Raw genomic sequence first — 13,376 nt, 5'->3', positions numbered from 1 at the left:
TTTTTTGCTTTTTTAAAAAATTATACTCTACGTTCTGGGATACATGTGCAGAATATGCAGGTTGCATAGGTACACACGTGCCATGGTGGTTTGCTGCACCCATCAACCTGTCATCTAGTTATTTCTCCTACGTTATCCCTTCCCTAACCCCCCAATCCCCAAGAGGCCCCATTGTGTGATGTTCCCCTCCCTATGTCCATGTGTTCTCATTGTTCAACACCCACTTATGAGTGTGAACATGTGGTGGTTGGTTTCCTGTTCCTCTGTTAGTTTGCTGAGAATGATGGTTTCCAGCTTCATCCATGTCCCTGCAAAGGACATGAACTCATCCTGCTTTATGACTACAGAGTATTCCATGGTGTATATGTGCCATATTTTCTTTATCCAGTCTATCACTAATGGGCATTTGGGTTGGTTCCAAGTCTTTGCTATTGTGAATAGGGCTGCAATAAATATAAGCGTGCATGTGTCTTTTATAGGATGATTTATAATCCTTTGGGTATATACCCAGTAATGGGATTGCTGGGTCAAATGGAATTTCTATTTCTAGATCCTTGAGGAATTGCCACACTGTCTTCCACAGTGGTTGACCTAATTTACACTCCCACCAACAGTGTAAAAGCGTTCCTATTTCTCTACAGCCTCTACAGCATCTGTTGTTTCCCGATTCTTTAATGATCGCCATTCTAACTGGCATGAGATGGTATCTCATTGTGGTTTTGATTTGCATTTCTCTAATGACCAGTGATGATGAGCACTTTTCATATGTTTGTTGGCTGCATAAATGTTGTCTTTTGAAAAGTGTCTGTTCATATCCTTCACCCACTTTTGGATGGGTTTTTTTTCTTGTAAATTTAATTTCCTGTAGGTTCTGGATATTAGCCCTTTGTCAGATGGACTGCAAAAATTTTCTCCCATTCTGCAGGTTGCCTGTTTACTCTGATGATAGTTTCTTTTGCTGTGCAGAAGCTCTTTAATTAGATCCTGTTTTCAATTTTGGCTTTTGTTGCCATTGTGCTTTGCTCATGAAGTCTTTGCCCATACCTGTGTCCTGAATGATACTGCCTAGGTCTTCTTCTAGGGTTTTTATATTTTAGATCTTACATTTAAGTCTTTAATCCATCTTAATTTTTGTATAAGGAAGGGGTCCAGTTTCAGTTTTTTGCATATGACTAGCCAGTTTTCCCAACACCATTTATTAAATCCTTTCCCCCTTGCTTGTTTTTGTCAGAGTTGTCAAAGATCAGATGGTTGTAGATGTGTGGCATTACTTCTGCGGCTTCTGTTATATTCCATTGGTCTTTATCTCTGTTTTGGAACCAGTACTATGCTGTTTTGGTTACTGTAGCCTTGTAGTACAGTTTGAAGTAGCGTGATGCCTACAGCTTTGTTCTTTTTGCTTAGGATTGTCTTGGCTATACAGGCTTTTTTTTGGTTCCATATGAAATTTAGTTTTTTCTAATTCTGTGAAGAAAGTCAATAGTAGCTTGATGGGGATAGCATTGAATCTATAAATTACTTTGGGCAGTATGGCCATTTTCACAACATCAATTCTTCCTAACCATGAGCATGGAACATTTTTCCATTTGTTCGTGTCCTCTCTTATTTCCTTGAGCAGTGGTTTGTAGTTCTCCTTGAAGGGGTCCTTCACATCCCTTGTAAGTTTTATTCCTAGGTATTTTATTGTCTTTGTAGCAACTGTGAATGGGAGTTCACCTAGGATTTGGCTGTTAATTATTTTATTGGTGTATGGGAATGCTTGTGATTTTACACATTGATTTTGTATCTGGAGACTTTTCTGAAGTTGCTTATCAGCTTAAGGAGGTTTTGGCTGAGATAATGGGGTTTTCTAAATATACAATCATGTCATCTGTAGAGACAATCTGACTTATCCTCTTCCTATTTGAATACTCGATTTCTTTCTCTTGTCTGATTGCCCTGGCCAGAACTTCCAATACTATGTTGAATAGGAGTGGTGAGAGAGGGCATCCTTGTCTTGTGCCAGTTTTCAAAGAGAAAGCTTCCAGCTTTTGCCTATTCAGTATGATATTGGCTGTGGGTTTGTCATAAATAGCTCTTATTATTTTGAGATACATTCCATCAATACCTAGTTTATTGAGGGTTTTTAGCATGAAGCGCTGTTGAATTTTATTGAAGGCCTTTTCTGCATCTGTTAAGCATGTGGTTTTTGTCATTGGTTCTGTTTATGTGACGGATTATGTTTACCGATTTGCATTATGTTGAACCAGCCTTGCATCCTAGGGATGAAACTGACACTTGATTGTGGTGAATAAGCTTTTTGATGTGCTGCCGGATTCAGTTTGCCAGTATTTTACTGAGGATTTTCACATCAATATTAATCCGGGATATTGGCCTGAAATTTTTTTGTGTGTGTCTCTCTGCCAGGTTTGGGTATCAGGATGATGTTGGCCTCATAAAATGAATTAGGGAGGAGTCCCTCTTTTTGTAATGTTTAGAATAGTTTCAGAAGGAATGGTACCAGCTCCTCTTTGTACCTTTTGTAGTATTTGGTTATGAACCCATCCAGTCCTGGGATTTTTTTTTGGTTGATAGGCTGTTAATTACTGCCTGAATTTCAAAACCTATTATTGGTCTATTTAGGGATTCGACTTCTTCCTAGTTTAGTCTTGAGAGGGTTTATGTGTCCAGGAATTTATCCATTTTTTTTTAGATTTTCTAGTTTATTTGCATAGAAGTGTTTACAGTATTCTCTGATGGCAGTTTGTATTTCTGTGGGACCAGTGATGATATCACCTTTATCATTTCTTATTTTGTCTATTTGATTCTTTTCTCTTTCCTTATTTGACTGATGAGCAGTGTATCTATTTTGTTGATCTTTTCAAGAAACCAGCTCCTGGATTCATGGATTATTTTGAAGGGTTTTTCGTGTCTCTAACTCCTTCAGTTCTGCTCTGATCTTAGTTGTCTTCTGCTAGCTTTTGAATGTGTTTGCTCTTGCTTCTCTCGTTCTTTTAATTGTGATGTTAGGGTGTCAATTTTAGATCTTTCCCGCTTTCTCCTGTGGGTATTTAGTGCTATAGATTTCCCTCTACACACTGCTTTAGCTGTGTCCCAGAGATTCTGGTACATTGTCTTTATTTTCATTGGTTTCAAAGAACTTGTTTCTGCCTTTATTTCATTATTTACCCAGTAGTCATTCAGGAGCAAGTTGTTCAGTTTTCATGTAGTTGTGCAGTTTTAAGTGAGTTTCTTAACCCTGAGTTCTAATTTGATTGCACTGTGGTATGAGAGACTGTTATAATTTTTGTTCTTTTGCCATTTGCTAAGGACTGTTTTACTTCAAATTATGTGGTCAATTTTAGAATAAGTGTGATGTGCTGAGAAGAATGTATACTCTCTGTTGATTTGGGGTGGGGAGTCCTGCAGATGTCTGTTAGGTCTGCTTGTTCCAGAGCTGAGTTCAAGTCCTGAAAGCCTTGTTAATTTTCTGTCTCACTGATCTAATATTGACAGTGGGGTGTTAAAGTCTCCCACTATTATTGTGTGGGAGTCTAAGTCTCTTTGTAGGTCATGAAGAACTTGCTTTATGTATCTGGGTGTTCCTGGACTGGGTGCATATATATTTAGGATAGTGAGCTCTTCTTGTTGCATTGATCCCTTTACCATTATGTAATGCCTTTGTCTTTTTTGATCTTTGTTGGTTTAAGTCTGTTTTATCAGGGACTAGGATTGAAACCCCTGCTTTTTTTCTATTTGCTTGGTAAATATTCCTCCATCCCTTTACTTTGAGCCTATGTGTGCCTTTGTACATGAGATGGGTCTCCTGAATACAGCACATGGGTGGGTCTTGACTCTTTATCCAACTTGCCAGTCTGTGTCTTTTAATTGGGGCATTTAGCCCATTTACAATTAAGGTTAAATGTACTATTGTTATGTGTGAATTTGATCCTGTAATTATGATGCTAGCTAGTTATTTTGCCTGTTAGTTGATGCAGTTTCTTCATAGTCTCATGGTCTTTACAATTTGGTTTGTTTTTGCCGTGGCTGGTTCTGTTTTTTCCTTTCCATATTTAGTGCTTCCTTCAGGAGCTCTTATAAGGCAGGCAGGCCTGGTGGTAACAAAATCAGCATTTGCTTGTCTGTAAAGGATTTTATTTCTCTTTTGCTTATAAAGCATAGTTTGGCTGGGTATGAAATTCTGGGTTGAAAATTCTTTTAAGAATGTTGAATATTGGCCCTCACTCTCTTCTGGCTTGTAGGGTTTCTGCTGAGAGATCCGCTGTGAGTCTGATGGCCTTCTCTTTGTGGGCAATTTGACCTTTCTCTCTGGCTGCCCTTAACATTTTCCTTCATTTCAACCCTGGTGAATGTGATGATCATGTGTCTTGGGGTTGCTCTTCTCGAGGAATATCTTTGTGATGTTCTCTGTATTTACTAAATTTGAATGTTGGCCTGTCTTGCTAGGCTGGGCAAGTTCTCCTGGATAATATCGTAAAGAGTGTTTTCCAACTTGGTTCCATTCTCCCCATCACTTTCAGGTACACCAGTCAAACCTAAGTTTGGTCTTTTCACAGTCTCATGTTTCTTGGAGGCTTTGTTCCTTTTCATTCTTTTTTCTCTAATCTTGTCTTCACACTTTATGTCATTAAGTTGATCTTCAATCTCTGATATCCTTTTTTCCGCTTGACTGATTAAGCTATTGATATTGGTGTATGATTCATGAAGTTCTCATGCTGTGTTTGTCAGCTCCATTAGGTCATTTATGTTCTTCTCTATACTGGTTATTGTAGTTAGCAATTCCTCTAACCTTTTTTCAAGGTTCTTAGCTTCCTTGCATTGAGTTAGAACATGCTCCTTTATCTCAGAGGAGTTTGTTAGTACTCACCTCTGAAGCCTACTTCTGTCAGTGTGTCAAACTCATTCTCCATCCAGTTTTGTTCCCTTGCTGGCAAGGAGTTGTGATCCGTTGGAGAAGAGCCATTCCAGTTTTTGGAATTTTCAGACTTTTTGAGCTGGTTTTTCATCATTTTTGTGGATTTATCTACCTTTGGTCTTTGCTGTTGGTGACCTTCAGATGGGGTTTTTGTGTGCATGTCCTTTTAGTTGATGCTACTCCTTTTTTGTTAATTTTTCTCCTAACAGTCAGGCCCCTCTGCTGCAGGTCTGCTGGAGGTCCACTCCAGACCCTGTTTGCCTTGGTATCACCAGTGGGGGCTGCAGAAAAAGATTCCTGCCTGTTCCTTCCTCTGGAAGCTTTGTCCCAGAGGAGCACCCACCAGATGCTAGCCGAAGCTCTTGTTCTCCTGAGTGTCTGTCGACCCCTGCTGGGAGGGTCTCCCAGTCAGGAGGCACAGGAGTCAGGTACCTACTTGAGGCAGTCTGTCTCTAGCAGAGTTTGAGTGTTGTGCTGGGAGATCCACTGCTCTCTTCAGAGCCACCAGACAGGAATGTTTAAGTCTGCAGAGGCTGAGCCCACAGCCACCCTTCCCCCAAGTGCTCTGTCCCAGGGAGATGGGAGTTTTTATCTATAAGCCCCTGACTAGGGCTGCTGCCTTTTTTTCAGAGATGTCCTGCCCAGAGAGGAGAAATCTAGAGAGGCAGCTTTGCCAAGCTGCGGTGGGCTCTGCCCAGTTACTAACTTCCCCGTGGCTTTGTTTACACTATGAGGGGAAAACTGCCTACTCAAGCCTCAGTGATGGTGGATGCCCCTTCCCCCACCAAGTTTGAGCATCCCAGGTCAACTTCAGACTGCTGTGCTTGCAGTGAGAATTTCAAGCCAGTGGATCATAGCTTGCTGGGCTCCGTGGGGATGGCATCCACTGAGCAAGACCACATGGCTCCCTGACTTCAGCCCCCTTTCCAGGGGAGTGAATAGTTCCATCTCACTGGCATTCCAGGTGCCACTGGGGTATGAAAAAAAATGCAGCTAGCTGTCTGCCCAAATGGCCACCCAATTTTGTGCTTGAAACCCAGGGCCCTCGTAGTGTAGGCACCCGAGGGAATCTCCTGGTCTGCAGATTGCAAAGACCATGGGCAAAGCATAGTATCTCGGCTGGAATGCACTGTTCCTCTCAGCACAGTCCCTCATGGCTTCCCTTGGCTAAGGGAGGGAGTTCCCTGACCCCTTGTGCTTCCTGGGTGAGGAGACACCCCACCCTGCTTTGGCTCACCCTCCGTGGGCTGTACCCACTGCCTAACCAGTTCCAGAGAGATGAGCAGGGTACCTCAGTCAGAAATGCAGAAACCACCCACCTTCTGTGTTGATCTCACTAGGAGCTGCAGACTGGAGCTGTTCCTATTCAGCCATCTTACCAGCCACCCCTGGCTGCTGTCAAGTTGATCTTTTTAGACATCAAATTTCCTCATGTAAGTTCCCTTCTAGATCAAAATTGTATAATTCTGTCTCTAGGTTAGACATAGGCTGATTGATAGTGGGTAGAAGCCTCTAGTTACTCCCCATGCCTTGAAACAGGTAACTGACATCTCAAACATGTGAAGTTTAGAGGTGAAAGGCTGCTTGCTGCTGGAATGGCTCCTCTTTTGATATCTCATGGGGTTTTCAGGTTGGAGTGCAGTGGTGCAATCTCAGCTCACTGCAACCTCTGCTCCTGAGTAGCTGGGACTACAAGTGCATGCCACCACACCTGGCTAATTTTTGTGTTTTCAGTAGAGGTGGGGTTTCACCATGTTGTCCAGGCTGATCTCAAACTCCTGGCCTTAAGTAATCCACTCAATTCAGCCTCCCTAAGTGCTAGGATTATAAGCATGAGCCACTGTGCCCAGCCTTTTGGGGTATTTTTGGATGGGAGAATGGGTAGTATTGGCTACAAGCCACTGGAGTTGAAACCAGAGTCGCTTTTAGTCAAGCCAGTCCGAGGCAAGCCAGACTCCTTAGTCCCTTCCATCCCTAAGGAGTTTAGCACCAGGATTTTCCTTTATGTTCTCACTCATTTCCTTTCACATACGTCAGGCTCCCACTTCCCATTCAACATTCCTTGGGGACCTCCATTACTGCAAACAGCTCCTGAATACCAAAACTGCTGGGGTTACGGCAGGGAACTGTTGAAAGTATAGATGTCAGCCCATCTTTTGACAATAAAGTCTAAAATACATAGCATCTACATACCTTTTGTACATTTCTTATCACTGTTGCTGCCCATATATAGAAATCTATTTACTCATTTTCAAATAATATACTACTTTATTTGATGTTTTAATTACCAGACAAAGCCCACCTTTTTGGGAGAAGGTATAAGTAAACAGATTGACAGGGTGACTATCCTACTCAAAGCCAAGGAGTCAACATGTACAAGCCTCTCGAAGGCTCATTCTTCACACCAACTGAAATAAGGTATTATTAATTACTAAATAGGCTTCTTTCATAGTGTGTCGACACTCATTTGAAAGAAGTTTGAGATAGTTTTGTCTAAATGATTCTCTATCCAGCCACAGGCAAATGAGATTCTGAAACAGCCTTAGCACAGTTATTTCATAATCCCCATCCAGTTTGCAAGGTGTAAAATTAGTCCCTGTCAGATTATGAAACCAACTATGAAACTTGCAAAAAAGCTACCCAGCTTTGGCAGACTTCCTCCTGGTAGCTGGGTGCTATTATAGAGAGGGTTACAGTTTAGCTTACTAAATGTATTTCCATTAACCCTTAAGACATACTGCTTCTACCAGATTCATCTTGCCCTAAACCCGGTTAAGTGTTCACCTGGAAAAGTAAACTATATCATCAGATTTTGCTTCTTTAAAGGAAGAATCAGAAGAGCCATAACTTCACAATGAATTTTCTTCTTTTGAAACACATTTTGTATGAGTATCGAAAGTTATATGAAAAACAGCTCCACCAGTTCATTATCAATTGAGCATCACATACATAATATTGGACCGTCCACTGACCCTCCACGTAACTCTCCAGCTGTCTTCTCCAGTAAAGATATCTGACACAAATTCACAAAAGCCAAAACCTGTTTCATCAGTTGGATTAACTATCAGTGATGTTTCCAGATTACTTTAGTCTTTTTTTGTCAATTAGTTTATCCTTACATTATTCTTATAGATATACTGGAAGTAGAGATGAATCTGAGCTTTTAAATTGTATTACATTTAACATATTTTCTCTAAGGCTTTTAAACAGAAAATGATCAGTATTTAAAGACTTTTGGTTTAACATTTTTTTTTATTTTATTTATTTTTTTTTTTTTAGTAATACTCTGAATGTACTTCTGTATTTACTCCCATCCTACTCCCTTCCTTAGTGGATATTTTGCTAAGTAGTTGAGAAGGAAAAAGGACAAAATCCTTATTATAGAAAAAAAGAAGAACCAGACCAGCTCTGTCATTTAATACCAAAAAAGGAGGCCTTAGAAGAACAGCTATAAAGGGTGAGAACTTCATTACATGAAGCATGCCCACTATTTACATCTTTCTCGGATTTTACTTCTCAGAAATAATTCTGTTTGGGGTTTTAATTCTGTGAGTAAAATACTTTTAAAATCTAGATGTAAGTCTGGTTAAAAAAAAAAGAAAAAAGAAATTAACCAGCATTACTCACATTTTAAAATGTCACCTTCAGTCTTTTTTGATGATTTATACTATGAGCTCAACAGACTGCCATAACACGTTTCACACAATTTGACCTCAGAGAACATAATGTTATATAAATGCTTCAACAATGCCACTGTTGAACGATTGCTACAGTTAGGCTCCTGGGAACTGTGATCATTATAGAGATGGCTCAGCTATTAACATTTCAGAAATTGCCTTTACTGCAAACAGCTTAATTTTTTTAAATGTAGAAGTATTCATATGATCAAAGCTTCAGGGTGTAGATTTTCTTACTGATCCCAATATTTCAAAGACATAATGATGCTCTATGATACAGAAGACCTCAAATTTAGATAGAAAGCAGCTCTAAGAGTCAGACATCCTTTTTTTCTGGAGATAGGAATATGAGACTATTTTGTCTTGCCAAATAGCACAAACATTAGTTTTTCAATTTTCATTTATCAGTCATGATATGTACAAGAAAAACAGAAACACAAGAAACAAATTCCTTTAAATTACATTAAAAACAAAGATGAACAAAACAACACAAAATCATCAGGAAAAATCAAGAGTAACAGTAAATATCAGTACTTACACATCAGAGTAGGCTGTTAGCATAATAAAGCTAACATATAGTCACAGAAAGACAACAGTATCAATGATCAAGATACTATTTTGCTTCAGTACCTCCTCATTTTGGCCTGGGAGTTCATCAAGCCCTAAGTGGCTGGATTCTGTTTTTCTCCCTCCCTCCCTCATGCTTCCATCCTTTTCACACTGGGGTACCACTGTAGGAGGCTCCTGGATGTAGCTAACCGTGCGGCAGCACCTAAGGCAGCAGTGGCTGTACTTCGAGGAATGTAGAGCTTCTGGGAAATCTGGCACTCATGAGACAAAATCAATGACAGCTGGTCCATGGATTCTTGACTCTTGTCTTTGTACACTGTAATAGCACGGCTGCTAGAAAAGTCTTCATTCTTTAGGATGTCTGGAGAGCTTTCCACTGGAAAAGAAAGAGTACAGCAATGTCTTTTCAAGGGGTTCTCATACTCACTGCCTTCTTTCTCCCATCCTAGTTAAATGCTAGTACATGTTACAATCACGTTCTGTTAGGTAGTGACAATTACCAATGGCTAATCAGAGAAGATGAGACTCAGAAACCAGTCAACAAATGGAAAGGAAATGGGGAATCATGCATTGAGATAAAATAAATCTTGTCAGGATGAAGTGAGAGAGGGAAAATATACTTATGAACAAGGACGGGATGATTTATGTCTAGGAAGGTCATAAAAATAAATTGGATATAACAGAAATCCCAGAGAAGAGCCCATAGTGCTTCTCCTTCCTTCCAGCACTAAGCTAAGTGGGATCCCACAGTCATTCTCTCTATTGCCAAAGTTGTTCCAATTCCAAGTCTGCGCCTGTATAAAAATAAAACCATCCTGGATTGTGGTTGCTAAGATGTCCTCCGAACCAGTTACCAGCCATAAAATGAATGTCAAAATAATTAGTTTTAATTAAGAAGAAATAACCCTTTAAATGAAATTAATGGCTAGAACTCTGATGCTGAAGATTTCCTAACAGCCAAGGGAGGAGATGCTAAGCACTCGGAGATGTGTACTAGTAGCTGGTCTATAAATCGCTTATTACCTGCCTACAGTGAAAGAAGCCGCTTTTTCTGGCATCTAAACCAACACACATTGCCTCCTTCAAGAAAGTCCCACTTAAAAAAAAAAAAAAAATTCAGGTGAGCTACGCAATGTGTTCAGCAATGTAGCTGATTGAATACTCTGGAACAAACTCCTTATAGCATGGTCCACCCCTGCAAACCCTTCAAATTGGCACCAGTATGTAGACCACATTTTGAATAGCACTGTTCTAGATCTTAAAAAACACAGATTTCAAAAATTCAAACAAAGGGGCATAATCCATTAGTTTATTAATCTTTGCATCTTTAGCATCTAGCAGAGTAACACGTGGTATATGTTCTATACTTTTGTAATGAATTATGTTCGAGAAAGATTTGACAATGTATTCCAAAAAGGGAAACTGTGTAAAACTATAGTGTCTACTAGAAAGGAAAAGGAATGATTATTTTTAATTAAATGTGATTTTACAGGAAGTCTTAGGTGAGCTTGGATATTAAAAGGTATGAAAAGCAGGAACACATGACCAAAGAATTTAAGAGTAGCAAAATTTCTGCTTTCAGTCATGGTGTTATTCAACAAGAATATCTACTCTCTTGCTTTACACAACTAGAAAACTGGACAAAATGTATGAAACAAGAGCTTTCAGATGTTGAACGAGCATCCCAGAACAGTGACCCCTGAGAGAAGGCAAACTATTAGTGCTATAGCTCACTGCCTAAAAAGACTTTTCAGGCTGTAGTATGAGGAGGAGGAATCCAGACTGAACCAGGTAGTCTGAGTTAAGAAAACAGAGTTCAGAATTCGGAAAGGCCAGGTGTCTAGAATTTATGGAAATAAAGTACCAGAGAGGAGGCAGCTGCAGAGAGAGGAGAAACTGAGAATCTGCTAAGAGGTCTCCTTGAGTCTTGGACTGAATAGTCCTCCGACTCCTGTATGTGTGAGCAAACTACCACGGCCAGGGAAAAACTACCAGAAAGGAGCAGGCAGAATAATCATTAGATCTTACATTAGGGCACAACGGTTTGTGTTCTCGCCAGCCACAGTGGAAAGACATCCTAACACATGCAACATCAAGTCCATCAATAATCTCAGAGGGTATTAGGTATTGCCTAAATATCAGGGCCAAAACCAGACCTAGACCACAAACTTTTCCAGACCAGACTAATAAATCCAAAAGAAACACTGAAAAAAAAAAAAAATTGGGGGAAGGGGAATTCAGCTGCATCTCCCCATCCCAAAAAAGACAGACGGGAAGAAACGCAGAAAGGGAAGAAATTAACCCAACACACATATACACCATAGAATATTATGCAGCCATAAAAAAGAATAAGTTCATGTCCTTTGCAGGGACATGGATGAAGCTAGAAACCATTATTCTCAGCAAACTAAAAAGGAACAGAAAACCAAACACCGCATATTCTCACTTATAAGGGGAGATGAACACTGAGAACCTATGGGCACAGGGAGGGGAACATCACACACTGTGGCCTGTCGGGGGGTGGGGAGGAAGGAGAGGGATAGGAGGGAAGTGGGTGGCTAGGGGAAGGATAGCATTAGGAGAAATACCCACTGTAGATGACAGCTTGATGGATGCAGCAAACCACCGTGGCATATGTATACCTATGTAACAAATCTGCATGTCCTGCACATGTATCCCAGAACTTAAGTATAGTTAAAAAAAAAAGAAATTAAGCCAATAATGTAAAATTCACAGTATCTGGCATTCAATAAAAAATTACCAGATACAAAGAATGTATATGCCCTGTAATCAGGAGAAAAAAAATCAATATAAACAGATTCAAAAATGACACAGATGATAGAATCACACGACAAGGTTATTAAAACAGTTGTTTAAAAAGCACTCTATTCAAGAAGACAGAAAGGAAAACATGACTATAATGTGGAGAAAAATGTAAGATAGAAATAAGACCCAAATCAAACCTCTAGAGAAGAAAAACACACTGGGCCAGTTGCTGTGGCTCATGCCTGTAATACCAGCACATTGGGAAGCAGAGGCGGGAGGATCACCTGAGGTCAAGAGTTCGAGACCAGCCTGGCCAACATGATGAAACCCAGTCTCTACCAAAAATTTAAAAAATTAGGGGGACGTAGTGGCACATGCCTGTAATCTCAGGTACTCAGGAGGCCGAAGTGGGAGAATTGTGTGAACCTGGAAGGCGGAGGTTGCAGTGAGCCGAGATTGTGCCACTGTACTCCAGCCCGGGCGACAGAGTGGGATGAATGGACAGAAAGCAGGCAGGCAGGAAGGACGGACGGACACACTGAATTAGAAACTGAACAAGATGGCTGGTAGCTTGGAGACATAGTAGTAGAAACGAACTAAAATCAGACACAGCAAAGACTGAGAGTTAAGAAACGGCCTACCACACATGTAGCTGCAGTTAAAAAACTGGGAAGGTTAACAGAAAAAAAATTAATTTTTTTTTGGCCCTGTGGACCAAATCCATCTAATTTTATAAATAAATTTTAATTAGAACACAGCCATTCTTATTTATTTACCTATTATCTATGGCTGTTTTCATGCCGTAACAGCAGAGTTGAATAACTGCCATAGATCATAGGGTCTACAAAGCTGAAAATATTTTTTTTTATTTTTTGGCTCTTTACAGAAAAAGTTTGCTGAATCCCAATTTATACATTGGAATGAAGAACACTGGAATGGAAAATATGTGAGTAAACATAAAAGACTTCTCATTTTTAATTTCTTTAAAAGATAACTGACTAGAAAGCAAAAATAATAAGAATTGGATTGCGGGGTTTACGACATATTAAAAAAGTAAAATATATAACAACAATAGCTAAAAGGCAGGCCTGGGAAAAAGGGAAACTTTTAATGTTATATGTGAAGTGATATAGTATTATTTGGAGGAGACAATTTAAAGATATATACTACAAACCCTAAAGCAACCACTAAAGAAAAAAACGACCTAGCCTTCTGTACAGCAAAAGAAATAATTAGCAGAGTTAACAAGACAACCCACAGAGGTCAAAAGTTCGAGACCAGCCTGACCAACGTGGTGAAACCCTGTGTGGTGCATGCCTGTAATCCCAGCGACTCAGGAGGCCGAGGCAGGAGAACTGCCTGAACCCAGGAGGCGGAGGTTGCGGTGAGCCGAGATCACGCCATTGCACTCCAGCCTGGGTAACATGAGTGAAACTCCGTCTCAAAAA

General features: G+C 40.1%; 1 protein-coding gene and 1 long non-coding RNA gene across 3 annotated transcripts in view; one reads left to right on the top strand and one right to left on the bottom strand.

Moving 5' to 3' along the window:
* The window catches only part of LOC119470522, a 77,707-nt gene that overhangs the window by 43,012 nt on the left and 21,319 nt on the right, over nt 1-13,376 (top strand). For both annotated transcript variants that reach the window (XR_005199428.1, XR_005199427.1), the window contains exon 2: nt 12,815-12,874. This is a non-coding gene — a long non-coding RNA (uncharacterized LOC119470522). The remainder of the gene's footprint in view (nt 1-12,814; nt 12,875-13,376) is intronic.
* The window catches only part of TDRD5 (tudor domain containing 5), a 90,944-nt gene continuing 86,542 nt past the window's right edge, over nt 8,975-13,376 (bottom strand). The window contains exon 17 of the mRNA XM_017524431.1: nt 8,975-9,538. Within this exon, the coding sequence (XP_017379920.1) occupies nt 9,291-9,538 (248 nt within the window). The 3' untranslated portion in view covers nt 8,975-9,290. The remainder of the gene's footprint in view (nt 9,539-13,376) is intronic.

The sequence above is a fragment of the Cebus imitator genome, unplaced genomic scaffold, assembly GCF_001604975.1.
Source record: "Cebus imitator isolate Cc_AM_T3 unplaced genomic scaffold, Cebus_imitator-1.0 Scaffold33, whole genome shotgun sequence".
NCBI classification, from domain to species: domain Eukaryota; kingdom Metazoa; phylum Chordata; class Mammalia; order Primates; family Cebidae; genus Cebus; species Cebus imitator.
The sequence above is the reverse complement of the archived record's forward strand: the minus strand, read 5'-3'. Positions and strand labels throughout refer to the sequence as shown.